Source organism: Doryrhamphus excisus, chromosome 15 (genome assembly GCF_030265055.1).
Source record: "Doryrhamphus excisus isolate RoL2022-K1 chromosome 15, RoL_Dexc_1.0, whole genome shotgun sequence".
Taxonomy (NCBI): Eukaryota; Metazoa; Chordata; class Actinopteri; order Syngnathiformes; family Syngnathidae; genus Doryrhamphus; species Doryrhamphus excisus.
In genome coordinates this window covers 1,030,553-1,052,172 of record NC_080480.1, presented here as the reverse complement: position 1 = coordinate 1,052,172, position 21,620 = coordinate 1,030,553, and the positions used below count along the sequence as shown (strand labels likewise).

The following is a 21,620-nucleotide window of genomic DNA, read 5'->3' as shown; positions in this document are numbered from 1 at the left end:
GAAAAAAGACAAAAATAGGTTATGGCCTAAATGGGTCTGATATTGTTCATGGTTTTGTTTACAGTACAGACACACAATACAAGCCCATTCATTCCACTAGGTAGTGTGGATTAAAAACCAAGTTAAAACCACTTCAATGACTTCCTCATAAAACTTCTTGAACAAACAAAATACATAAGACATAAAAAAATATGTCTAAAATGCATTGAATGAGAAGGTGTTACCCTGTATTGTAGTAGACATTATAATAAAAAAAACTAACCATAGTGTATATTGCATAATATGAGTGTAAAGGTGACTATAGGGGTGTTATCTCATGTCTACAGGGCTCTAATAATGTCGTAAGATATACTTTGAAACTACAAACATATTTGATTTAAATTCATTAAATAAGGAATCCTACTTTGCGGGTCGGGTGGGGTTTTGCAATCAATTAACCAATCATTAACAAAATATTACTGGAAATATAATAATAATAGTAATAACTTATACTGGAAACATACAACAAATGAACACCGCTATCAAGTATTCTTTAAATATCTTTTTATTCTTTAAGAATAGAACACTGTATCATTTCAATAATTAACTCTGACCTATATATTAATTTCAATACATCCACAAAAATATTTTGCAGCTTTCTTTGTGTATTTTTTTCAGAAGACTTATGCATGTTCTGTTGAATTTGATCATGTCATGTGGCTGTTGGCGCTCTCTTTCGATGGACGCGCACAACTCCCTTTGTCCGCTCTGTCGGTCTCTCTCCCTCCAACATCAGCTCAGCGTGGTTGCACTTTGTCTTTAGACTTTTCCTGTATGGGGAAAACACGGAATCTCGTTAATTCCAAATAAAAACTCAACTATAAAATCGGGCCATTCACTTTTCCTGTGCACATTCTGCGAAGCAAAAAAAATAAATGTTGAGAGAATAGGGATGGACATTTGCACCTCAGTATTGCTATAAATGATTAATCAGGTAACGCAAGGTGTGATTAATCGACAATTACACACCACTGACCCACCGTTATGTCCATCCCTAGTGAACACGATGCCACTGCCAGGACAGCAGCTCTGTTAGGCTGCACGTCTGTGCCCAGGCCTTGATGCTAAGGTGAATGCTAACATGCGTATTTTCAGTGTATACGTCTCTCCTTTTAGTATTAGGAATGACTTTTAGCAAGTGCATTAATGTTGATTAATTAATGAATGTGCATTAGTCCCGTTCACGCACATTGAAACCATGACCTCAGGATATGTACTTAGACAAACAGTTATGGTCTCACCAAAGTCCTGAAAACTAATATTGCAAGGTACATTAGTTTATATTGATGTGCATTCCACACACAGTTGATTAGAAGCTTTAATCAAACACTCAAATGGAGTATTTAATAATTAGTAGATTTGCTGTGCAGCAATGGCAGCCATTCGTGTTCCAGAGCAAAGGAACATCACCAAGAAGATTTAATTACCGATATAAATGAAAGCAAATGAGTAAAAAAAACAACCTAATTTAGATGTACCGTATTTTCCGGACTATAATCCACTCCGGGTTACTCAAAAAATGCAACGAAGAGGGAAAAAACATATGCAAGTCGCTCTGGACTATAAGTCACAATTGGCAAAATTCAAGACCAAGACCAGACATTTAATGTGGAAAGATTGAAGAACATACCTGAAAAGCTGAATAGGCCAAATTAACATAACAAGCCAGTGAGTCCAAGGTACCATTAAGCAAGTTCACCAAGTTCCCTATCTCATTCCATATCACTATCATAGTAGGAGCAGCATATAGTTGTCACAAACCAAGAGCACCCTCTCCTGGCTCTCAATGGTAATGTCATTATGAATTAACATTTAAAAACATGCAACTGCTAAATATTTATTTATTAAATATAAGCGCACCTGACCAAAAGATGCAGGACCAGCCAAACTATGAAATCAAGTGTGACTTATAGTCCGGAAAATACGGTACTGCTTCTAACTACACAGTCCATGCAGAAAGCACAAACTAAAATGAAGTTAACCAGATAAACAATAACCTTCAGCGACATTTTTCAAAGTGCACGATACTAAGCACCAAGCCGTTCCCATTTCTTCTTCTGACGATCCAAGAGCATCACTTGGATTCAGCAACGCTGACTTTCATAAGAACCGGGACTCAAGACATGCATAATGCTAGAACTCCACCTTGCCTTGTTACAGGGGTATGAAGGAGGGGGGGGGGCAGGTTTATGCTGCATTGTCAGAAGGAGGCAATAGTTAAAAACAGCATCCAAGGAGAGGAAAATGAGTTCAATATGATAGGAAAAACACAGAGGTTAAAATACATAGGTAGTGGGTAGTAATTATTGGATGTAATTATTGTATGCATTCCATTTTAAAGGAAAAGGACAATTGAAGCAAAAAATAATAAAGACACAAATGTTAAATGTAACAAATAGAAGTATGGACCTACCCTCCAGATATGTGCGAGCTACAAACTTGAGGACCTCATCGATGAGGATTACTGGGAGGGAGAGCTTCAGCACCACAACCCACTGCTCCACAGTCAAGTGAGTAAGCTTGAAGATCATCTGCAGAGCGCAGCCGATGAAGAATGTAGGATAAGATGCTCTCATTTGCAGTATAGAAGCTACACGCTTGTACTGCACGCTTTATTTCGGATGCCAGAGCTGTACGCGGCAGGAGGTGGGACTCACCGGCAGGGGGTCTACGTAGATGATCATGAAGTGGAGGGACATGGACAGTGTCATGGCAGCGACCAACCAACCGTTGCTCCAAGGTGGCATACGCATCAGGGACTGGTTCTCAGACAAGCTTGAGGCAGAAACATGGAATAATTGGAATAATCCTAATAATTACATTAGATTTTATATTGCGCTTTTCAAGAATGAAGTGAACCCATTATTCATTCACTCCTCAGTCACACACTGGTGGTAAACTACATTTGTAGACACAGCTGCAGTGGAGTAGTCTGACGGAAACTACGGCGTCTGTGATCACCACCAAACATTCATGCACCAGGGTGAAGTGTCTTGCCCAAGGACACAACGACAGTGAGTGGGTGGAGGGAGCGAGGATCCAAATAACAACCTTCTAGTTTTTTAACCTCCTGAAGGCGCCTCTTTGTGTGACACGCAGTGATGATATTGTCGTATATGGATGCTGTACATAATCTGTACTTTTCTCAGTCAGACCTGTTGAGAGCGTTGCACATCTCGATCGTGACCAGCACGGACAGAGCCATGGTCATCGGTGGAGCAGACTCAAACACCTCACAGCGGATCCCATTGAAGTCCTCATTGTCGTCACTGCACTGCATGAAGTGTGACTGACGAGGAAGAAGAACATCTCATATTAAAACTAGTGGCTGACAGCTGGAGCTACACGCTCTAACCAGCTAACACTAACCAGCTGATGGAAAGTGACCAATGGGCCGTCGTCGCTGTACAGGAACCACCAGGCAGCGGCGGCAACCGTTGCCGCCCCAACGTAACCTGCAAACAAAGTTGCTGTGTCCTTAATTCCGTCACATTAATACATATTTGTCCATACGAGATCATTTGGAATCATTGGGATAGAATATGGATAAAAGATAAGACAGAGGAAGCAAATACACAATGCTGTACCTCCGATGGCTAGATATCTGAAGAAGAGCCAACCGGAGATCAGAGGCTCTTTGGGGGATCGAGGGGCTTTGCCCATGATGTCCAGGTCTGGGGGGTTGAAACCCAAAGCGGTGGCAGGAAGCCCATCAGTCACAAGGTTGACCCACAGCAGCTGGACTGGGATCAGGGCCTCGGGCAGGCCCAGGGCTGCAGTCAGGAAGATACTGGGGAAAATAATGGAACTCTTTACTGATGGAATTCTTTATTGTTTCATCGAAACGGACCGGGTATTTGACCCTAAACCACCAAGAACTCACCAGACAACCTCGCCTACATTGGACGAGATGAGGTAGCGGATGAACTGCTTCATGTTGTTGTAAATGGCTCTGCCCTCCTCAACAGCAGACACGATGGAAGAGAAGTTGTCGTCGGCCAGGACCATCTCAGAGGCAGACTTGGCAACGGCAGTGCCAGAGCCCATGGCGATGCCAATCTCCGCCTTCTTCAAGGCGGGGGCATCGTTCACTCCGTCACCGGTCTTAGAGGCGGAAGAGGAGGCTGTTATGGGAAATGGTTTACATCATTGGTGGACTGGAAATGTTGGTCTCCTCACCATGGCAGTGATCTCATCGAAGCCTTGGAGGAACTCAACGATTTTGGATTTATGGGACGGTTCCACTCTGGCAAAGCAACAAGCCTTTCGGACGGCATTCTTCTGGTCATACGAGGAGAGGTCATCAAACTCACGACCGGTGAAGGCCTTGCCAGTGACGTCCTCATCCTCGGAGAAGATACCGATGCGGCGGCAGATGGCCACCGCTGTGCCCTTGTTGTCCCCTGTGGAGACGCACAGATGAACGCGTCATTTGAAATGTCCCTTCTCTAAGGGAAAGGCTGTGGATGACTGACCAGTGATCATAATGACACGGATGCCAGCAGCTCTGCACAGCTCGATGGAGCTCATGACTTCCTTGCGAGGAGGGTCGAGCATGCCGACGCAGCCCACAAAAGTCAAGTCAGTCTGGTGACAAAAAGACAAAACTAATTCCCAGCGCCGGAGAAGGTTGTGATGGTCGAGTGACAATTTGGGGAATTTTTTCTGCAATTGTATTTTATTATCTTTTTCACCCACCTCATACTCGGCGAACCGACTGGAGTCCTCAAGATTCATCTCTTCCTTTCGTAGAGGAGAGTCGCAAGTGGCCAGTGCCAAACAGCGGAGGGTGTCTCGCCCTGTGCCCCACTCTTTGATAACGGCCATGATGTGGTCTTTGACTGGCCCGGTCAGGGGAAGACGAGTGGTGCCCACGCGAACGTATGTGCAACGCTCAATCACACCCTCTGGCGCACCCTGGGAAGACATAATAATAATAATGGAAATAGCCTCATTTTAAATCGGGCTTAATCAGTTTCTACTTAAAGCAGGACTGCATAACTCACCTTGACAAACATCTTGTTTCCTACAGGGGCTTTGCCGGACTTGGCAGGAGAGCAGTAGACCGACATAGACTTCCTGTCCCGGGAAAACTCCAGCGTGAACTCCTTCCTCATCAGCTGCTTGATCACCTGTTGGAAGAAAGTGGCAGTGGAACGTTAACGAGACGCGACCGATCAATAACGTCTGATGCTGTGGCAACTCACGCTGCAGCAGGCGTTGGCTCGTTCCACCTTGGACAGGCCACGCACTTCCGTGTTGAACACGTTCATCTTCTCCACCAAACAGCTCAGCGCCGTTTCAGTGGCTTCCCCCACCTTCTCGTAAATGCCCTTTGACTGGACAAAAGACAGCAGATACCACAATTTAGGGGGATTCGAAGTATAAACCACTTTCTTTATAGTTCTACACACCTCATTGTAGTCCAGAGAGGAGTCGTTGCAAAGAGCGCAGATGGTGGCCAGTTCAACCAGTCCGTCATACTGGCCACACTTTACAGTCATACCCCTCCTTGTACTGGGAAGATGAGCCACAGTTAGCTGTGCATTGTTGTTGTTCAGGACTTACTTCCTGTGTTCATACAACTTACACTTCTCCCTCGGGTGTGTACTTGGAGCCGGAGATGTCAAACTGACCAAGAGTCACATTGTCATCATCCACTTTATCGATAATGAACATCTAGGAGAAAAGACGGCAAAATGATATCATCATCACGAATCGGCTGCGTGTGTGCTGGGTCCTACCTTGGTCACACACATCTGATTGGTGGTGAGGGTACCAGTCTTGTCAGAGCAGATGACCGAGGTGCACCCCAGGGTCTCCACGGAGGGAAGGCTTCTGACGATGGCGTTCTTCTTGGCCATGCGGCGCGTTCCCAGAGCCAGGCAGGTGGTGATGACGGCGGGTAGACCTGAGAGGAAACCGAAACAAATTGTTCTCCAACCCAGGAAGACTGTAGAAGTGTGCTAGTGGGGATGATTGTCCGTTCTCCGGAAGATCTTTGATTAGCCCAAAGGGGATTCTGATCAGGATGTTTGAGTGACATGTTCAATTCAAAGGTGAGGGTTTATGGGATGAATTAAAATTTTTAATGAAAAGCCAAAGAAGGTAGACATCATAATTCAGCTGGGAAACATTTGAAGGAACTATGAGTAAACTGGTGCTATGTTAATGCCTGGTAGACGCCGATTCCCTCAGGGAAAACGTCCCTGCTACTAGCACTCATGAAAGGGAAGAACACACTTGGCAGATTAGCTTTAACACCAAATCCACAGGATCTCCCTTCTGGAAATGATAGAAATGATATTACAGCAGCTTTACTTGCTCGTCTTTTCCCACATACAAATAAAGGTTGAAGAAAGCGGCAGATCGTACTACAACCTTGTATAGTAATGTGTTCCATATAAGCGGGGCCTAGGTTTAGTATTTAATAGGTCAGCAGTTAAGGTATCATATGTACAAGCTGCTCCAGATGAATTTTAGATATGATAATCCTCACGGGCAACCAAACGGAATTCCACGGGCTTACCTTCAGGGATGGCGGCCACAGCCAGAGCCACTGCTATCTTGAAATAATAGATAGCGCCGCGGAACCAGGATCCTCCGTGAACGGGGTCGTTGAAGTGGCCAATGTTGATGATCCAAACGGCTACACAGATGAGCGAGATAACCTGGACAGATGTGCAGCACAATGGGTCAGCCATTGTGTTGTTTTTATAGATTTCCTATTTAATGTTACTTGTGGCTTCCACCTTGGAGAGCTGCTCCCCAAACTCGTCCAGTTTCTGCTGCAGAGGCGTCTTTTCCTGCTCGGTGGCAGCCATCTGGTCACGGATCTTGCCGATCTCGGTGGAGACTCCGGTTGCCACTGCGATGCCGATGGCTTTTCCGGCAGCAATGTTGGTGCCCTGAGTCATATACATTTGGCATATAAAAACAGATCTATGCCCTAAAGTCTTCCTTTATATCCTTGTGTCTCCTTGCTGGTGGGGAAAAAACAGGAAAAACTCAACCACGCTAACTGCGGTGGCTGATGGTTGTTTAAGCTTTGCTTTTTTAACTTCCATGTTCTGGCACTAATGTGTATGAAGATGTAAATACGGGATATTAGGTGTGGAGTGGAACCCCAATTACCATCATTAATACTAATAATTAATATGTTCAAGAAGGTCCGACTCAAACCGAAAAGTACACCAAGCGAATCACTTTTTAAAATTATTTTGCAACCCTGATCAACAAGTAAAACAGAGACTTGTGGCGTAACTGTGTTAGTTAGCAAAGAACTACCCCTGATGGCGGATGACGGAGCTGGGGGGGCAATAAGTCCGGCTTCCAGGTTTGTGATAAACATTCATTCCGAATGAGTGTATTAATAACACGACAAGATGCATGACATATTGTACGATAACTAAAAGGAGATTTATGCAAACCAAGGCAAAATGTGTCAATTTTGGACTTTAACCGAGCTGTTGGGCAAGGATGTTTCTACCCAATTCCCCTTCTACTGTTCATTTCTTTTGCCTCTAATGGATCAAAGACTTACAGAGAACAGCATGTTCTTCTTGTCCTGGTTGACAGCCCGGGGGTCCGGCACGGCGTCAGTGTGCTTGATGACACTGACAGACTCACCTGGGAGACACCGGCATCAGTCAAGCTCTCTTGTAAAAAAAAAAAACATGTCCACGCGAGACACAAACACCTACCAGTGAGAATGGACTGGTCCACGCGCAGAGTGGTTGATTTGATGGAGATAATCCTGATATCTGCTGGTACTTTGTCACCAACTACAGACAGAGATACACGAACAAACAACATTCTAAGAACATCTGAGAGTGATTATGGAAGTGCCTGGTTTCATCATACTAGATCCTTGGTTCTCGGGCATTTTCAGTCATGCCCTCTTTAATTATTTATCTGTACTCCCCTGCATCTCACCCTCCACCCCCCACCCCCCAGGCTTCTATTTGAGAAGCAGATTGTGAGTGAGGATCTTACCAGAGACCTCCACCACGTCTCCAGGAACAATCTCCCTGGCCTTGATTCTCTGCACGCTCTTCCTGTCCGCCCGGTAGACTTTCCCCATTTCAGGCTCATATTCCTTCAGAGCCTCAATGGCGCTCTCGGCATTGCGCTCCTATGAACACATGAGGATGTCATTATTCTTGGGGGACACTGCAATGCCATGCTAATTATTTGTTATTATGATTATTAATTATATTTGAATAATATTTTATATTTTTATTTTATTTTTGTAATAATATGATGATGTCTGCTCCCATTCACACAGAGACATGTTTCAAATATTCTTCTGTATCGGTGAGTACGCTATTAAGTAAAAAAGTAATAATACATCAACTGACCTCCCCCCCGAACACCTAGTACCCCCCATGTATGAATCCATGTGCATAGTTTCCAAATGACCACAAAAGCATTGATGCCCCCCCCCCCCTATTTTTACGTGTGAAGTATCAAGTCTTCAAGGGAGTTGTACTCTTCGTCCCCTTGCGCCCTTCTGCATCTCCACAAGCTCGGCTTAACCTTTCACCCAAACCCTCCTGCCCCCTTTGCCGATGTCATGCCGCTCATTCCGGCTTCTCTTGAACTTTAAGCTGCCAGCTCTGGAAGGAGCACGCCACAAAGGACACAAAGGGACGGTGACCCCAACACGCCGCTCTTATAATTTATTATGTGCGACTGTTTCCAAGTAGTCTATTTAGGTGAGTGTAAAAGACGGCCTTAGGGGGCAGGTATGTGTCCTTGAGACTGCAATTGTTTCTGTGTGTGTGTGTGTGTGTGTGTGTGTGTGTGAGTCACTGACCTGCCACACTCCAACGACAGCATTGGCGATGAGGATGAGGAGGATGACAAACGGCTCGACGAAGGCTGTGACGGTTTCTTCGCCTTCCTCGAACCAAGCCAGAACCTGCAGGAGAGCTCAAGGTCAAGGCTCAACATGCTGGCGTGATGTCACTGTCCTTCATACAGGCAGCTTATCCCGACATGTTTAATAACTTTAGAAGTTGCCCAGTAAACCCAGTAAACACTTTTTACACCCCAACAAACAGAGATGCATATAATAAGCCGACACGCTGGTTGCTTCTCTTATGGTTGTAGCTCTTATCAAGCACTAATCACTATTTGCAGCTGAACTGGGATTTTACATCAACAATATCATCAAACCACAACCCAAATAGACATTTCCATGTGTGCATCAATGACCTCTTCTTACTATTTACTGGTGGCCCTGGAACGTAAACACCACCAAAAGCCTACATCTACCGTGGAAGTCTCTGTAGTCCTTTCTGATTTTTATGGTAAGAATCGTTCACTTGTTCCCAGGAACTGATGGTCTCCCGTGCATGACAGCCCCGTGTTACTACAAGCGGGTCTGTTTTGGAATACTTTCATGTTGACATTGATACAGATTAGCTGCGAGCCAGTGGAGCAAATATGTACCCAGAAAGACTCCTCTTTTTGGTAGAATCCTGTAGTCTTTTCAAAGCCTTTTGTAAAGGTTGACTCCCTTCACCTTGCCTACCTCCAAAGACACAATGGATCTCCAGGAAGAGTGTGATCCTGTCAGCACGTTGAAGCGGCACCACATTCCGGTGTGTATGAATAGGGGGGTCGTGTATTCCCAGTATTTACTGTTCTCTCTTTTAGAAACCACACACGACTCCGAATCTATCGCTCCCGTTTGTCATCGTAACAAACAATGGTGTTGTGCAACCCGATCCCCCGCCTCGCTTCTGTGTCTCAATCTCCTGCTGCTGCGAGCCGCCGCTCTCGTTCCTTCCATCCCTGACCTTTGTCCAAGGATACAGTTTCTCTTCCTGGCTTGAGACTTTCTTAAAATAAAGCCACGGCCATGTGTACGTGCGCACACATGCTCGCTAGCAGCTTGCCTTTCTCTTTCTCACACGCATGCATACACACCGGCACCATCGGGCCTTCTAAGGCCATCATGACAGCTGTGTGGGGAGGCCAGAGGGCAGAGATGGAGGATTAAGACAATGTGTGCAGCCTCCCTCCGCTAAACTGTTTTGGAGAGAACAGGGATGGGAGGAGGGTCGCCGAGGGTTTCCTCGCATAAATGAGATAGAATGAATAACTGGCTGAATGACATGCTGGGTTTACTGAGGTTAGGCAGCTCGTTTATGATTGGCCAATTGTGTTTCTTTAACAGTCAAAAGGCCTGTTTCGCTCAAATATTGCTCACAAATCTGCATTAGTCAGCACTTCTTGGGGTGGCCTTTTATTGTAGCCAGTCTAAGGCACACCTGTGCAATAATCGTGTTGTCTAATCAGCATCTTGGTACGCCACATCCGTGAGGTGGAGGGATTATCTCCACAAAGACGAAGTGAGCACTTCCCCATTCATTACTGCACAGGTGTGTCTGGCCACAATAAAAGGCCACTCCAAGAAATGACAACTAAAACTGATTTGTGAACACAATTTGAGACAAATAGACCTTTTGTGTACATCTTAAGACCTTCAAGGTGGGAACATTAGTATTAGTACTAGTATTAGTGACTTAATTGGCCCATAAATGATCATGTACAGCCATTTTGTGCTTATAGGCCATATTTTGTGGTCAAAACACATTTTACATCCTTTTTTACATCAAATACAAATCTAAGAAATTCAGAAGATGCATTGAAAGATGCTGTGATGATATGTAGTATTCTACACGGGTCTGGAATCAATTAACTGTGCTAAATGAGGCATCACTGTATCTATCAGTTCCATGGATGTGAGGTTTACAGTCAAACCAATGTTCTACCACTAAGATCCCTGTACCCGTACAGCATAGAATTCAGAAAATGAGGTGCTCAAACTCACAAAAGAGATGCAGGCGGCCAGCAGTAGGATTCGAACCAAAAGGTCCTCAAACTGTTCTACCACCAACTCCCAGATACTCTTTCCTGGAAGAAATACACAGAGTCACATCATGGTGCATACGTGCATACGGGGGACAGCATCATGCATGATTTGCCAGTGATCCACGAGTCCTCTTTGTAATGTTGTTCACGTGAACGACCACTGTGGCGTGTCTATAGGAAGCCAGCATATGGCTCTCGCTGTTAAAGGTGGATGATGGAAAGGCAGACTCACCTTCCTCTGCTGGTAGCTCTGTGGGAGAGAAACGAGAGATTAGAAAGATTAGCCATCCATCCATTTTCTATGCTGTTTTTGTGCCTAAGAACGCACAGGCCATATTCAAACCCAAAAAGCATGATTCCTTGATTTATATATATTTGAAAAATCATGATAGGTTGAAGTCGCAAAATTCCAATTCCATGTGGCATTGACTGTGACCTCTTGTACCCTCTTGTTCCACAAGATGCTCAACACCCAACAAAGTCTATCTGTCTGATTCTAAATGCTACAGAAGCTATCCATCCATCTGTCGTTTTATCCCCACACTGATTCATACAACAATAGATACGCCACTTGCTAACGCCGTTACTGGTCGTCTATTTAATTACTATTTCAAATGTAACAATGCCATTTTGGGCAGTAATTTGTGGAGTGTTATTAAGCACTAATATCTATATCAACTATCAGGATGTTGCGTCCTTGTTCACTACGGCTACGCAGGAAGATAACGGCTGTTCGGCAACAGATGTGGTTGCTCACTCTCAAATTCTCGATTCTTTTACAGATTTCCACCTTTTTCAAAAGGTGGGCCTCGGTTTAGGGCGTTCCGTGTCCCAAACATGGAACTGGACCTGTTCCGACTTCGACTAGAATTCGACTTGTGGTCGGAACACAACTCATTCGCAACCTGAGGACCACCTGTAATGCCTTCTTTCCCTGGTAAGCACTGCAGGTAACACAGCAGGATGGCGTAATAAGCTAAATAGATTATATTTATGAATTTAAGTGAACATGGCCTACCACTTACCTATTTAGCTGCTATAAGGAAATTAAAGCTTTATTGTTATTAATACATTTCAGCCAAATGGTGCTTAAAATACACAAATGTAATCCCACAAGCACAAAGTTATCATTATTGATAATGTGTATAAAGCCGCTATGCATGTGCACGTTCCAATGCTGATGGTTTTCATTCTCCATCCCTCACCGTTGTAGCCGTACTTGTCCAGGTTCTTCTTAAACTGCTCGGGCGAGAGGCCCATGTCCTCAGTGACGCCGAAGTAGGACAGAACATCCTCCGATTCTTTGGTGTGTGCGTTGTCCATCCCAGCAGAAGCGGAGAGGCTTCGGGGAAAGAAGGATCAGTTGGAAACACACGTAGGGGAGATACTCACATCAGAGTGTAGCCAAGTTCACTAACCACTTTGTTGAAGTGTGAAAAGTTGCAACCCCCCCTGCGGTCACACTGTCTCTCTCTCTACCCCCTCTCTCTCTCTCGCTCGCTCGCTCGCTCTCTCACGCTCTCGTTGGGATGTTGCTCTCCTCCAGGAGCCCCGGACTGACAGAAAGTGCAACTTGGCAAACTCTTCTCAAAAGTTTTATACGCGTGAAAAAGCGCCCTGATTGGTGCCTGCTCGCCATGCGCCCGGCCCTCATTGGCTGGAGGCGTCACAAATAGGTGGGCATGGGGCGCGAGGTGTGAGAGGGGAACAACTGCAGAGGGGGTCCGCCGGGCTGGCAAGCTGGAAATAAGATGTGTAAAAGAGAGACAACGAGGAGGGGCGACTTAACGGTGACACTTTCTGAATGAGAGCTAGGGGACACTGACGGGGACACGTGGACCGACTTTGTGTGTGTGGGGGGGGGGGGGGGGGGGATTAAAGGAAATGCATATGCATGATTGTCACCTTTGACAGCTGAAATGGACACAGCAATCTGGACGGTTCAGGGAAAAACAATTATTAGGATGTAGTGGTGACAGGAGAGAGGAAGCACGTGTACTGTATGTCTCTTGGGGTGGGGGGGGGCTTGGAAGCTATTATCACATACATATAGGGAAGGAAAGAAGGAAGGAAGGAGATGAAAAAGTTGCCGTTAGCGACAAATGAAACAAAGTTTTCAAGACATGCACCATAATGTACACTAACCAGAAAGGCAAAGAATTTTGGACTACACTAACCGAGGTTTCGCTGTAGTTTGGTGACCATATTTAGCTATGATGACAGTTTCAATAAGCAAATACTCTCCTATTGTTTGTATGGGACTATTTCTATGGAAACCAAAACGCTTTTCCCAAAAGAAATAAAGTAAATTCACCCATCCCTTACATCGCTTTGTACCGGCGTTCGATTACATCAAGCGACGCAAGTTCACTTCATCTCACAACCACTTTCTCTGAGCACTTGTCCCCCCGCCCCCCAGGTTAGTGGTCCCTGTCTCCTCCCTCTGACCTGGGGTGGCGGCAGGGGGGCCGGAGAAGCCCGGAGCTTAAGGTGGCTCTCTTGACATGAGCTCAATGTCCCTTTGGGATTGTGTTGCTGCAGCTCATTCTAAGCGCGGCGCTCTGATGACGCTGATAATACGGCGCACACACGTACGATACCGTAGGACATGTCAACAGTTTTACTTGGGACTCCTCACCGTGCTCGAGCATTGGGTGTGTTGTCTGGTTGAACATATATAATGTGCAACAAAGCAATATGGCTGGAGATGCTCGATATTGGCGTTCTTGCAGGAAGCCATGCAGAAAATCCATCCATCATCCATCCATTTTCTATGCTACTTATCCTCACTAGGACCGTGGGGGTATGCTGGAGCCTATCCCAGTAAGAGGTGGGGTGCACCCTGGACTGGCCGCCATGCAGCCAATCCATCCATACATACATTTTCTATGCCGCTTATCCTCACTGGGGTCATGAGGGTATGCTGGAGCCTATCCCAGTGAGAGTTGGGGTACACGCTGGACTGGCCGCCACGCAGCCAATCCATCCATCCATACATTTTCTATGCCGCTTATCCTCACTGGGGTCATGAGGGTATGCTGGAGCCTATCCCAGTGAGAGTTGGGGTACACCCTGGACTGGCCGCCATGCAGCCAATCCATCCATACATACATTTTCTATGCCGCTTATCCTCACTGGGGTCATGAGGGTATGCTGGAGCCTATCCCAGTGAGAGTTGGGGTACACCCTGGACTGACCGCCATGCAGACAATCCATCCATCCATACATTTTCTATGCCGCTTATCCTCACTGGGGTCATGAGGGTATGCTGGAGCCTATCCCAGTGAGAGTTGGGGTACACCCTGGACTGGCCGCCATGCAGCCAATCTATCCATCCATTCATTTTCTATGCCGCTTATCCTCACTGGGGTCATGAGGGTATGCTCGAGCCTATCCCAGTGAGAGTTGGGGTACACCCTGGCCTGACCGCCATGCAGCCAATCCATCCATCCATACATTTTCTATGCCGCTTATCCTCACTGGGGTCATGAGGGTATGCTGGAGCCTATCCCAGTGAGAGTTGGGGTACACCCTGGACTGGCCGCCATGTAGACAATCCATCCATCCGTTTTCTATACAGCTTGTCCTGACTAGGGTCATGAGGGTATGCTGGAGCCTATCCCAGCTGACTATGGCGAGAGGTGGGGTACACCCTGCACTGGCCGCCATCTATCCATTTTCTATACAGCTTATCCTCACTAGGGTCATGAGGGTATGCTGGAGCCTATCCCAGCTGACTATGGCAAGAGGTAGGGTACACTCTGTACTGGTCGCCAGCCAATCCATCCTCTTCATATTTCATGTCAAATAAAAAAATAAATGCTATTCATTTTTTGTTGTTGTGTAAAAATGTAATTTTTTTGTTACTGTTGGTTTGAAATGAAAATGCGATGGATGCGGGAAGCGCAGGCCAAAAGTAGCAAGATGTGTGTGTGTGTGTGTGTGTGTGTGTGATTAAGAGGCAGGGCAGCCGGGGTTTGAAGTGCGCCACTGTAACTGTACCTATAGCAGCAGTTGTGTTCGGTATAAATAGTGGCGTGGGCATGTGTGCGGGCAGCAATGACACAATGGCAGAATTTCACTGTTCTTTCAGGGAGCTTCGAGAATGTGACACCTTGCAGGCGAGGACCCCCCCCCCCCCCCCCCCCCGCCCCCCAGCCCAGATGCTACACTGAAGCTTGAAGGTTGCATCAAGGTGGGCATGATGTAATAAGATGATATAATGCAGTTAATTTCATTCATTTGTATTTGATGTAATCCCTTCCTGATATGTGTGGATTTTGTTGTTAGAATGCAAACATACGCTATCAAAACCTCTTTGACTGTATTAAATGTTGAACAAGGCGGCAAAAGGTCATAACAAAGTCCTTGTAGGGAAGTCAGCCATCTTGGTAACACCGTAAGGCGGTTATTTCAGGCCGTGCTTCTTCCTAAATGAGTTAGCTGTACTTTGAACGGACATAAAACTTGCATGTATACAATCAGCTGTCCAATATCACCATTGTATTGTTTATACGTGGTCTCAAACATCCACCAATTTACCGTCCTGAAACGTTGGGGTTTTTTTTAGTCAGTGCAGCCTGCCGTGCCGGGTCACTGTGAGCGTCTCGTCAGGAATTTGTTTATACTCAACAAGTTGTCAGTTTGACAGCGACAGCAGCTTTGATCGTGTGCGGGTGTCTTTTTGTCCTTTTTTTTACGGCTGAATGTCAGCGAGCGGCAGACTGTCCTTCTCGCGTGCACAGCAGCTGAAACTGCCAAGGGTGCCCACATCCGTGCAAATACATGATGGGGGTGGCAGACGATTGGCTGTTTGACGGAAGGGGGCGGGATTTCAGCGTCTAACCTATTTAAATCTGTATAAATTTATTCGTTTCACTTTTTTCAATGAAAAAAAATTATTTTAACGTTTTTAATGATCTGAATTAGGCGGCACGGCGGTCTGGTGGTTAGTGCGCAGACCTCACAGCTAGGAGACCAGGGTTCGGTCCCCGCCCTCGGCCATCTCTGTGTGGAGTTTGCATGTTCTCCCCGTGCATGCGTGGGTTTTCTCCGGGTACTCCGGTTTCCTCCCACATTCCAAAAACATGCTAGGTTAATTGGCCACTCCAAATTGTCCATAGGTATGAATGTGAGTGTGAATGGTTGTTTGTCTATATGTGCCCTGTGATTGGCTGGCCACCAGTAGAGGGAGTACCCCGCCTCTCGCCCGAAGACAGCTGGGATAGGCTCCAGCACCCCCCGCGACCCTCGTGAGGAAAAAGCGGTAGAAAATGAATGAATGAATGATCTGAATTAAAAAAATGAAATTATTCTGAAAGAAAAAATCATTTAAAAACTTTAATAAAATTACTATAAAAGCTAAAAAATATATTTTTAATCAATAAAAAAATGCTATTAAAAATGTAATTAAAAACTAACTTATTATTTGTGTGTGTTTTTGGTGGGACAACAAATAGGGGCAACATGAGACAGGCTGAAAAGAAATCCAGGGTTTGCTGTCTGCATGCAGTTCTGACTTTGGTAAAAACGGTTCTAGCAACACAAAGAAAATAAGAATAAGTACAAAATAAGTTTCATAAAATAAGCAGAGAGGAAAATAGATGGAGAAGAGTGAGAGTCAATATTCCAGGATATTGCTTTCCATGTCCTCTCCTGCCCCCCGTGGCATCAGGGCCATGAAGTGCCCCCGGGAATGTGGCCCCGGCGTGGATGCGCCCGCCGAGGCGTGCGTCCCTGAGAACTTGAAGCAAGGTCACACTGGGGCTCTCGTGTCGCTGAGCTCCCTTCCTTTCATGCGCGGGGTAAATTGGAAACTGATAAAGTGCCAATTCCTTCGCAGAAGATGTGTCTGGGCTTTGCGATGAAACCGAGATCCAGAAGGAGCCGAGTAAAAACACCCGCTCACACAAGGCTGCTAAATATACACTCTGATGTACGCCGGGTGCAGGGTGTCTTCTGTGTGTTGTGGTTTTGTTTACAGGAGCCTGTCCAGTCTTTTATGAGCTTCTGACATCAGTGAATGTCTCATTAGCAGTTCGTTTGTTTCTTTCACTTCCACGGCTATGCTTTCCTCTACGAATGTGGATACAGTTCATTTCCTGATTACACTCAAGACATGGAGCAGATTTTGGGCCGGTCAGCAGATGTTCATTCCATGTTCCAAAGTTCCTCTTGATGTCTTTTGTCAACCATCTTTTACATTTATGTTGTGTCGACATTGTTATTTACAATATCTGAACATGTGTTATTGCTGTTGTTTTTGATGTTCAAGAGCCCAATGTCATGGCTGTCATACTTTTTACGTCACAATGGAACTTAAGTCTGACAGCTGCAGCCGGTGGTGCGGAGCTGGGGTCGCATATGCAGGGTGAGACCTGGCGTGTCTGCACACCTTCTCAAACAAATAGGAAGAGTGGTTACCATGACGCAATGGCCACCGAAGCCTCGCTGTGGACGGGGGATGCCTGTTGACCTTACTTCGTCATACTCGTGTACAACGCTGACATTACTCGCTAACAAATGTACGAAGGTACACCAAGGAAAACATCAGCAGGTGATTGGCCTAATTGGCCTCACCGTTCCTGTATTTGCTTAATTGGTTCCAGATCTGACAGTGATAAGTGAATTTCCACTAATAATCTGCTAGTGGAGTTTGCATGTTCTCCCCGTAGTTTGAGGCAACACAGTGGCGACTGTGGACCGACTCTACATCCATCCACTTCCTATACCGCTTATCCTCATTAGGGTCGCGGGTATGCTGGAGCCTATCCCAGCTGACTTGCTGAAGTCTGTATTTCTTCCATGTACTGTATATTTAACCACGCTGGGTGGCCCCACCCATATATGGATGAAATGAGGGGATGACAGGATGATGGATGGGAGTCGGATGGAAGGACTCCACTGCGAAGACGTGGAAAGAGGCACAGAGGTTGCGGAGGACACTTTCTGACGGGTGACATGTTGTTTGATGCCGTCGTGCATCTGAAGGAGTTCGGCTTCAGATAAATAGATGATATATGAAATGATACGAAGCAAGAGTGACCTTGCGGACCTCGTGTCCACACGTGAGACAGACAGGCAGTCTTTCAGACTGTTGATCAGACAGACGGAGTGTATGGCATGCATCAGACAGGTGTGTGTGTGCACATGTAAGGGTGTTTGTGTGCGACAGGTGTTTTGCTGGAATGGTGTTAATCTTTAAGTACTGGCCCAGCAAGCCCTATTCCTGGGACGCACACACATACACACACACACACACACACACAATGGTGATGCTTTTATAATCCCTGTATGAAAGTTAAGCCATTGTTTTCACGTGAATTGCATAACAATTACACTAATGATGACCTCAGTATGAGATGTATTCATTATCCACTTTTTGGAGAAAAATATGGAGACACACCGCTCAGTCAGTCTGTTCAAACGCTGGCTGATCATCAGTGAACTGCCACTTAATTATCATTCTTCTTAATAATTCATGATTTATTTTCACGTTTTTATTATCTTACATATTTTAAATAGTTTTAAAAACAGCATTTTTACATCTTTTATATGATTTTGTCCAAAGTGGTACAAATGAGACGGGGTTTTGATCTAATTATGGCGATTACAAGCACTAAATTGCGGGTTTTACAGCATAATGTTTTGATTTTAAATATTGGTCAAATTTAAACTTAGTAGTTTGGCCGGTCCTGCAAGTGTGTGACTAATATATGAAAATATATACACTATATAATGGAATATTCTGTCTTAAAGTTAAAGTGGGTGGTGGTTGGGTTTTTGGCGACACCTAGTGGCCGCAATAATTCCTTGAGTTGAGCTTGTGAAGCAGTCTGGCATGCAGATGGAATGATACAGAGCGAACCTTGAAGACTATGTGTCGTATGTGACTATGTGTCGGAGATCGACGCTGCTGTGTCAGCCCCAGACTAACTAAATCCACACGTAGGATTTTCAGTTTATTTTGAGTCATTCACAAATACAGTTCTGGTATAATCCCTCGCATTGACCCACAAATGGAGCATAAACTTGCTAGCGCTGAATTGTCAGACGTTTAGCTGATTGCGAGAGGACGAGGCCGGCGTTATAAATCAACTGCAGTATTCGTGGAGCTCCGGAGCGGGAGCCAACGCGGTGAAAGAGGAGCCAAGTAAATATTATAACACTTAGTCCATCAGTGGCGCTCGGGAACAAGCCTCGGCGGCGGATTATGATGGCCACTCACGGCACAAAACAATGATTGATCAAGATGAAAAAGTCATCAGGTGCTGAAAGTCACATCACCTTCACCAGATGGAAAAATGAATGTAATTGATAGCGGAGAGGGGGTCACGGCCTCAATGCGACGCAGAAAATAGTTAGCGGAACACAAGGTCCGGTTTCTCCAGCGCCAGTTGACAACACTTCCTATTAATAGTGAGGATTGTCCTTGGGTATTTTTATAAAAGGAGATGTTGTGTGTGTGTTGGGGGGGGGGGGGGGGGGGGGGGGATGCTGTGCTGCCGAGTAAGACAGAAAGGGATGAGGCTTTCTAGGAGGCGACGGACTTGTGTTACAGCAGCCTCACACAGCACGCAAGTCATACGTCACGCTTACGTCTCTTTTCCGCCTTCACTTCTTTTTCCTCCATTGTTCTGCCGAAGCCAAGAAATGCCCACACACTAAAAGTGGGATGTCAAGGGTTGTTTCACACCACTGAGAAAAGCACACACACACACACACACACACGGGTCTATTTATAGCGTACTGTGGGGTTTTGAAGGTAGATGGGGGCTGACCCCTTGTCTCACCCCAGCTCCAGCCCTTACAAGGACCCCCAGGGTGGACACGGTTGCGTGGCAACCGGCCGTGTTTGCAACTCAGCTTTGGATGTCCAGCACATGACCCGCACTTACCCTTCATCATCTTAATCATCCTCATCGGCCTTCATCCTCTGTGTCATCATCATCCTCATATCATGTGCCGGTGTGGAAGTCGTGAGTAAACTGTCGGTACGCTGATTGGCACCTGGAAGAGGAAATGAGCATCATACTTGAGCATTCACACTTTTTAAAATGATTGATTTATGATTATTTGCACTCCTTTTTCCACATTTCACTATTCAAACCATTCAAATATACAAAGCTTTGGCTTGTCTAGTTCATTATCTAGGATTCTTACTTATTCTGTAATTCCATATTTGGCGTGATAAAAACCCCCACTGACAAAATGCATGAAAACATCAACATGTAAACCACATTTTTCAGTGCTTGTATTGGATCTGATTCATTAATTTCATGAGTGTGGTACTAATGACAATGCCAGTATTATAATATGTTAATGAAATCACATTTATATTTATTCCCATATGAGCCGATTCTCCATTACAGCTCTTATCGCTGTAACAACATAAGAAAAACATCCCCGAGTGACCTCAATTTACCAACCCTCACCTCCTTGAAGAGCAATTATCAACAGCGAGGGCTACTGAGTGCTGTAGCGTGAGCTGTGGTAACGACGCCAGCTAAGGGGGGAACTGAGGAGCAGGAAGGTCACGGCGATTAGTGTGAGACAGCTGCCGGAGACGCAGCAGACACGCCGAGGGACACGAGAGGGGCTCAGATGGACCCGCCGGTCTACAAAGACGTAGGATGACAGGAAACCATCAAATCTGACGCACTTTGTTAGTGGTGAGTGAGAGGCGGTCTAAGTATGGCCCTGAAGCTGTCACCCTAGCAGGCGGGAACATCTCACATGATGGACTTTGTTTGTTTATTCCTTACTGTTGCTTCAAAAGGAAATTAACAGTAAATCCTGTGATACTCTAGAGACAATATATTTAAAACAAGCTCTGCAAAGGCATGCTGGGAACACCCATCAGTGGGAGCGTTTTTAGCTTCCCGGCATGATTTGCGGCACTTGTTTTGTAAAGTTTCTAAAGTTTAGTTTGTTTTCATTGGTTTATTCCTCTACTGCTTTATATTCTGCCTCATTTATTGTCTGATAACTCCCATTCGACCATTCAAGCCATTAAAAATCACTGGGCAATTTATTTGGCGCCCCCTATTGGTGACAAGCATTTTCCATGACTTTTCTACTATGTGGCATGACTCACGATGTTTACTGGTCGCTGGTTTGATTCTGGATTATTTATACATTTTAACATGAACTCAGCATTTTTACTTTCTAACGTTTCAAATGCCACCGTTTTTCATCTGCTAAAAAAACAAATAGACAAATTAAATGGCGCCCCCTACTGGTGAAAACGTAACACTTACATTAGCTAATTATGTTGCTATATGAGTCAAATAAAAGGAATATTTTCGTAGTTTGGACATAGAAACCCTTTTTTATGACGTTCTAAATGCGAGTTTTAACAATACTAGAGCTCAAACACCCCCTAAAGTCACTTTTACACTCTTGTTATTCTTTGTTTACGTCACTGTAGGAACATAAACGGATGACCGGCGCTAGCATAGCAAGCTAGCGAGCTAACTACTTAACCTCTTAATCTCCAGTTTACTTAATTCTCGATGTTTCAAACGGAGTGGAGAGTGAGGACGGATGAGACAAAAACTTACCATTTCGGACGGAATGAGAGGAAAACGTTTTTTCCCCCCATCTCAGCCATGGCATGTCGGCTGCTAGCTCAATAGCTAGTAGTTACCTCAATAGCTAGCCTTTAGCCTTTAGCTAGTTAGCCAATAGCTAACCGT

The 21,620-nt window shown here is 45.4% G+C and overlaps 1 protein-coding gene across 2 annotated transcripts; it reads right to left on the bottom strand.

Moving 5' to 3' along the window:
• Window positions 1-542: 542 nt before the first annotated feature.
• Window positions 543-21,581, bottom strand: atp2a1 (ATPase sarcoplasmic/endoplasmic reticulum Ca2+ transporting 1). Of its 2 annotated transcripts, XM_058050001.1 has the most exons (26): window positions 21,486-21,581; window positions 19,821-19,932; window positions 12,129-12,265; window positions 11,156-11,173; window positions 10,883-10,965; window positions 8,858-8,962; window positions 8,035-8,173; window positions 7,743-7,823; window positions 7,583-7,668; window positions 6,792-6,947; window positions 6,569-6,710; window positions 5,784-5,950; window positions 5,630-5,718; window positions 5,454-5,556; window positions 5,247-5,378; window positions 5,046-5,171; window positions 4,738-4,956; window positions 4,515-4,626; window positions 4,219-4,442; window positions 3,923-4,143; window positions 3,627-3,829; window positions 3,409-3,494; window positions 3,195-3,328; window positions 2,697-2,814; window positions 2,453-2,570; window positions 543-809 (listed from the first exon to the last, which is right to left on the bottom strand). In XM_058050001.1, the coding sequence occupies exons 3-26, from the start codon at window positions 12,244-12,246 to the stop codon at window positions 799-801; spliced, it is 2,991 nt and encodes a 996-aa protein (XP_057905984.1). In that variant the 5' UTR covers window positions 12,247-12,265; window positions 19,821-19,932; window positions 21,486-21,581; the 3' UTR covers window positions 543-798. The 2 variants fall into 2 exon arrangements, with proteins under 2 accessions (XP_057905984.1, XP_057905983.1); XM_058050000.1 differs by lacking the exons at window positions 19,821-19,932; window positions 21,486-21,581 and adding an exon at window positions 12,342-12,504.
• Between the last annotated feature and the right edge of the window lie 39 nt (window positions 21,582-21,620).